This window comes from Mus pahari, chromosome 2, assembly GCF_900095145.1.
Source record: "Mus pahari chromosome 2, PAHARI_EIJ_v1.1, whole genome shotgun sequence".
NCBI lineage: Eukaryota > Metazoa > Chordata > Mammalia > Rodentia > Muridae > Mus > Mus pahari.
Genome location: NC_034591.1, coordinates 128,077,595 through 128,084,366, shown reverse-complemented (window position 1 = coordinate 128,084,366; position 6,772 = coordinate 128,077,595). Strand labels below are relative to the sequence as shown.

The following is a 6,772-nucleotide window of genomic DNA, read 5'->3' as shown; positions in this document are numbered from 1 at the left end:
CACACACACACACACGCGCGCGTGTGCACGCACACACACGCGTGCACGCGCACATACGCACACACACACTAAATAAATAAATAAATAAACGTAATAAAAATAAAACACCAAGTGTCTGCCTCAAATATCTAAGCTTAGAAACCAAATATGTGTCAACTCTTAAAAACACTCTTAGTGCCCATGAGCCCCTACTTCATCTTTAGCTCTTAGAGAAATTCCACAGACGACATTTTCTTGAGTTCCGACAAACTTATGCTATTGACATATATGACACCAAGAATGCTTAGGACACCAAAAATGTCCCAAGTGCAGTCAAGGAAGCCCCCTGATCTGGAAGGAATCTCATAGAAGTGGCTTTTGGACCCACACCTGTCAAGGCGGTGGCAGCTGCTGACCAATTCCTCTTCCTGTACATACAGTGGAAGAAGATGAATAGTTTTCAAGGAAAATAATGAAGGGCAACAGTTGTCTCTTCCTCTGGGATGTGCTAGAAGCTGCTGGATAATTCTGCTTTCCTGAGAATGGAGTGCTAGGTCTATTTCTCCACAATCCCTTCTTTAGGAAGATAATCTGACATAAAAGAAAGGGCAGCAGGATGGAGGGGAAAGGCAACTGGATTTTAGCCAACTTCTACCACTGAGGAAAATGACCTGTTCATTGGCCTCCAGCAAATAAATGCCTAGAATCATAATAATGATTATTTGTTAATTAATTAGTTTTGTAGTGCTTAGAATAGCACCCAGGGGCTCAAATGTGCTAGGTGAGCACACTACCTCTGAGGTACAGCTTAAGTCCACCTCCTGCCTTTACTCACCGCAGTGAGTCAACCACCTGCCAGAGAAATGAATGTTTAAATGTTGTTAGGTAAGGAAGGGGTGGTGAGATAAGAGTGCTTTAGGTCTGCTATGAATCATGGCAAATCTCTGGTGCATTCTACACAGGCTATTTTGAAAACGTGAGTAGGAAAGCTAGGGTGATTCTTCTCCCTCGGAAGCCAGTCTCGAGCCTCTTCTGGAATGAACTTGGCTCAGTCTCATCTCCCAAAAGTGCCCAGAGTACAGACATGAAAGAGATACCAAGGTGCTGGGTGGTCTGACTCTCTGCTTTGCTGAGTTCAGCCTGCCTGGCCCCTGTCTAAGCACCCCTGCAGTCCACATGACTAGGGGATCCTGCTCCTACAGTGGATGGTGGCTCATACTGTGTTGTGGCCTACCTGTGACCTCCTGCCTGAGCCTGTTCAGACATATCTGCATGTCAGGATGAGTGTCTGTCTGCCACATGCAGAGTTACAATTCCCTAAAAAAGACTTAGATAGGGCTGGGGAGATCACTCAGCAGGTGAAAGCATTTTTTTCCTTGTCAGCCTCACCACCTGAGTTTAACCCTGTGAACTCACAGTGGAAGGGAAGGCTGAATCCCACGGGTTTGTCCCCTCACCTCTACACGTGTGCTGTGACACACATGGACACAAGCATGTGCTCTCTCTTCTTGCTCTTTTTGGGACGAGTTGCCTTTTGCACCTATGGGCATGCCTTCAATGTGTTGGCTATTAAAGTCTTCAAGTGACAGCTTTGTGTGTTTTTAAGGCTGAGGGAACCAATGATGATTCTTAAGGAGCGATGTTTATGTTGGACTAGCCTGCCTAAGCCATGTGAGAGAAAGTTTGCACACAGCAGGAATTAAGAGGTGAAAACAGGAAGGGCGTTGGACAGAGCAGAGGACTAACCTGGAGCACAGGCTCTCTAGGAAGGATGTAATGGGGAGATAATGGCGAAAGATGCTCATTGAACCTGACTATGCACTTGGATATCTTATCACTTACTGGGTGTTGTGTTAAGGAGCAAAAAAAGAGAGCCCTTTGTAGCCAGGATGTTGGCACTGCAGCAGAGTGAGCATATCTTAAGACTCTTTGTCTGATCTAGGCCATTTGAAGACCCTACAAGGGGCTCCTGACCATCAGGGAATCTCTAAGAGCCTACTAGCTTCTAGACACCTTTTCAGCAAACTCTGGTCAGTTGTTTGACTCTTTCAAGCCTCAGTTTTCACATGGAAAAAGTGAGAAAGAGTTCCACTATGCCTCCAACTCTCTCTCTCTCTCTCTCTCTCTCTCTCTCTCTCTCTCTCTCTCTCTGTGTGTGTGTGTGTGTGTGTGTGTGTGTGTGTGTGTACTCCTTCCTGACTGACCATCCAAGTTCAGAAGCAAAGACCTGATCCTACATAAACATACTTCCTGTGTGTTGGGTGAGAATGAAAGCAAGGTCATTGCTTTTTGCCTCAGCTTATTAAGGGGTGCTGGGCACAACTTGCTTGGGCATAGCTGAATGCAAATTGGTTACTATTTACTTGGGACAGTAAAATTAAAGCATGTATTTTCTGTATTCACATACCATCAAGACGTATATAACCACCAAACATACTAATGGCTAATTTTGTGTACCTTGGTGTGTATGTTTGCCTCTTGGTGTGTATGTTATATGTGTGCAGTATATATGCATGTTCACATGTGTGTACGTGTGTGTGTGTGTGTGTGTGTGTGTGTGTATAAGTGCCTGTGATAGCCTAAGGCCAACCTTGGGTATTTTTCCTCCAGAGCCATATACTTTGTGTTTTTGAAACAGGGTCTCTCTCATTGGAATCTGGAAGTCATCAAGTAGACTAGACTGATGGCCAGTAAGTCCCAGGGATCTGTCTCAGGGTTGAGATTGCACACATATGCCACAGCTCTTTATGTGGGTGCTCAAGTCCTTAGGATTATGTGGAAAACACTTTCTCAGCCCCACTAATGGCTGATTTTCACCAAGTGTTCATATGCTGAGCTTTTAATATACATCATCTTGCTGAGTAACCCTGGCACTGTGAGAAGTTAACACCACTATTGCCTTTCAGTTTTCAGAAGCTTCCAGGGCAACAACACAGAAGTTAGTTTCCTTGTCCTAGTGTCTAGATAGTAAGTGGCAGAGCTGGGATTTGAACTCAGATCTGATGCTAAAGCCTGTGGCAGTAAAAAAAAAAATTAATAAGCATCTGAAGGACAAATTTATCCTGGTGATTGGTTCCACCTAGTTACAGGCATTTGGTCTTCTTTGTTGCCAAAGAATGTTGACAATTTCACTATGCTCAGGGACCTGCCTGTCCTGGGGAACAATCTCCTTTCCCAAGAGAAAAGCCAATGATGGCTCAAGAGCAGTCAGTGGCTTGGGACTGTCCCCACCCGCGGCCTCTGTGGACAAGAGCATGCGTCCCACAGAGAGAAGCTGACAGTCACATGATCTCCGAGGCTACTTCAGTTTGGAATTTTATATTTTCTCTTGAAGACTGTTTTATGACTTCCCAGCTGCTGGGGATTCCCACCCCTCCCAACTCTTGGGGGACAGGGCAATGGGGACACTATGAAATCCATGTTAAGTCCTTTCATATTTTGTAAATAGATCTTTTGCAGTCTGAAACTGGTTTAGAATGTCTAAGTGCAGTTATGCTCCCTGAAGCCAAATGTTATAACCCACCCCTGACTGCTGACTTTTAAAGTAAATATGCAATAAACTCTTTTCAGATTTTGATAGGACACAGTTTTGTCAGCACTTCACCATTTCTCAAGGCCCTCTTGGGTTCCCTTCCCTTCCTTCCACTCTTTAGGTTGAAGACATTGGTTAATCCACCCCCTTGATGATCTTCCCAATGGTCAAAATTCCAAGAGGTAAAAGATACCCACCCTTTCATCTTTGCCCACTTCATTCTTTCTCTAAGCCTGTAATTGGATCTAAATGGAAAATAAAACCTTCGCAAGCCAAGGAAGTTGGCAACAGACGGTGACATGAAGAGGAACATGTTCCATCTCTAATCCAGAGAATCACACCCTCCTATGCAAGGGACAATAAAAGCAAGGCTTTCTCCAAGTGTGACCTGGGCTCTTGATGAAGGGGAGGGATCTTTATAGACTTCATCTCTCATTCTAGGATGTCAACCGGCTTATAGCAACACACTTCCAAATCATTTGACCCATCCGAGGACAGTGAAATGCTGATACCATCCCTGAATTCTGGTAGTTTGACTGAATTTGGGGCAGTAGTCCAAAGGTACCATACCACAGAGCTACAAACAGATAGATAATTCCATGTGCACCTTGAGCAGTCACTGTGGGCTTAGCTATTCTCCACTTTAGTCATTGTTTTCTGAGTCTCACTGTGAGCATGTGGTATGCATGCTAGACTGGAACAGAGACGAGTAAGAATAAATGAGGTCTGCCCTCAAACATGGGGAAAATGCAGAGCAGGAAGAGTGAAGCCTGTAGATAATTAGAGGCTAGCAGGTACCCCCCACACTCAGGTCTCAGTGCTCTGTGAATTCTGGAGGAGAGATGACACTTGATTCTGCAGATAGACTGGTGAATGCATCAGGAAGACACCGGGCTGAGTCTGATTGGATGCCATGAGCAGAAGGAATCACTAGGCTCAGGAGTGGGAGGGCAGGAGGTCTGGGGCTTCCTTTCTCCCACTTCCCTTCTCCCTGAGCACTATGGTCTCTTTTTTCTCTCCTTGGCCTTTCTAACCTCCCACCAAATGTCAGCAAAGGAGAACTCTGCCCTGCAAGATGGAGTACTCTGAGAACATAGCTTAATAATTACTGCTTGGGGATGCTAACCTACATTATCAAGATTGCTGTTAAAAGTACTGGTTGTCTCTCCTCCCTACATTCTAGATAGAAAGAGCTGCCAAGGATGTGAGTTTATTGCTCTTGTACAGCTAAAATGTGCCAGACCAAGGGCCAGTGTATGAACACCTCCATCCCCTGGAGCCACCTCTCTTTCACTTATACCTCTTATTTCCCCACCTGGGAAGCATCATTGCTGCTTTCCTGTCCCCTACATCTTCTCATAGCCCAGTCTTCTGCTTTCTGGGTGCCGCAGGTAAGCAGGCAGCCAGTTGAGAGCTGTAGGCACAGCTGCTGGCCCCGCCTGCAGCAATTTACCCGTGACCTTCTGGGCTCTGGGCCAGCCATTCTTGAAAGGGAAACGTACAGACCCTGGGGACAGAAATTAGTTCCCCTGAGCTAGAATGGCTGCCATTGCCAACTGCACCAAAAGAAACTATTCTGTGAGCTGGGGAAACCACACAACTCTGGGAGGCTAGTGAAGGGGGGAGGGGCTGCATCACAGTCCCCCAACCTTCACTAAAGGCACATCAGGGGGTTGGAGGGTACAGGCAATGGAAAGCCAAGACGTTTCCCATGACCACAAATAAGCATCTAAGCCCTCACTCTAAATTTTAAATTTAGTTCACCTTTAATCAGCATCAATAAAGAACTAAAACACAGTGCAAATACTTAACAATGGCTTTAAGAGCAATTTGGGGGATCAGCTTGTCACCTCAGATAAGTATTGTCACCTATTCTGTTTTCTGTGCGTTCTGTGGATTTGATGCAACCATTAAGGTGTCCCTGGTTACTCAGTGCGTCTGAGAGCAGTGGGAACTGAAGGATACAGGAATACAGAGGGATCTTGCTCACCTTTTGCACTCCAGGGTTGAGGTCCTTAGCCACCTTTGCCATCCTGGCGGTGCAGAAACAGCACCTGGCTTCTCAGGCAGGGGCAAGAGGGCGCGCGCAGCCTGGACAGCGCTGCTGAAGGGCCAAGTTCAGGTTCCTTTGCCTGAGTCCAGCGGGCAGCTCTGTGCTCAGAGCCGCGCCGCCGCCCGCTTTAATTGGAGAGCAGGACTCCCTCTAAAAAGTGACCAGCCAATGCGCGTGGGCGCCCACTCCAGGCCAGCCAATTAGAGCAAAAAGCTGCACCCCTCCCTTAGGGTGGCCTCTGCAGGGAGGCTGAGAACTTGGCTAAACTCTCCCCTGACGTCAGCTTAGCCGGCTGCCCTGCCACCTAGGGCTCACATCTGTCCCCTAGGCGGCAGGAATCCCTCCCCACGCCCTTCTCCTTTAAAGGGCAAGGAGCAGAGGGAGGGGCAGAGGAGACCCAGGCAGATCCATTCAGGTCAAAAGAGAGAGCAAATAGGCGAGCCAAGGTATTTTTAGAGAGCTGGGTCCAAAAATAAATGCTGAGCAGTGCTCTCTGCCCACATCTTCCCCATGTCCCAGGGGTGCGCGGAGGCAGGTGGTCTCCAGAAGCCTTAACTGACCCTAACCTGGCTAAGGTCTCTAGTAACCAGAGAGAAAAGACTCTAGTAAATTATCATTTCTTAAAAATAATAACCACAAAAAAGTTTTCTAATAGTTTAAAATATCTTTTTAAATAGCTTTTAAACTTCTCTTCTCAGGAAGAAAACACAAAATTTTCAGTGTGTGTGTGTGTGTGTGTGTGTGTGTGAGAGAGAGAGAGAGAGAGAGAGAGAGAGAGAGAGAGAACTTGTGTGGAGGTCAGAGAACGACTTGTGGACTCCAATTCTCTCCTTCCACCAAGTGGGCTCCCAGCATCGAACTCTGGTCATCGGGCTTGGCAGCAGCAAATATCCACACCCAAGGAGCTGTTCCCATATGATAGCTTCAAAATTATTATTATGATTCCAACTGGGAAGACGAGGAGAGATAGTCAGGTGATCAAAGGTGTGCTCTGCGATAGGACTTGATTTAGTTGGAAAAGGTGAGATCAGAACTGGCCCCAGGGGATGGAGCTTGAGACTGTAAAGGATAGACTGTGAGAATTTGTAATTAAGTCTTGCAAGTCTGGATGAGCAAAATCTATCTGTTTCTCATCCTTGGAATGAAGTATTCATGGAACATCTAACAACGGTTTCTGTAAGTTGGTCAGGCTGTTTGCTCCGGAGCCC

General features: G+C 46.5%; 1 protein-coding gene across 1 annotated transcript in view; it reads right to left on the bottom strand.

The window, feature by feature from the left end:
- Lmcd1 (LIM and cysteine rich domains 1) overlaps positions 1 to 5,650 on the bottom strand; it is a 55,929-nt gene extending 50,279 nt beyond the window's left edge. The window contains exon 1 of the mRNA XM_029535355.1: positions 5,502 to 5,650. Within this exon, the coding sequence (XP_029391215.1) occupies positions 5,502 to 5,543 (42 nt within the window). The 5' untranslated portion in view covers positions 5,544 to 5,650. The remainder of the gene's footprint in view (positions 1 to 5,501) is intronic.
- Between the last annotated feature and the right edge of the window lie 1,122 nt (positions 5,651 to 6,772).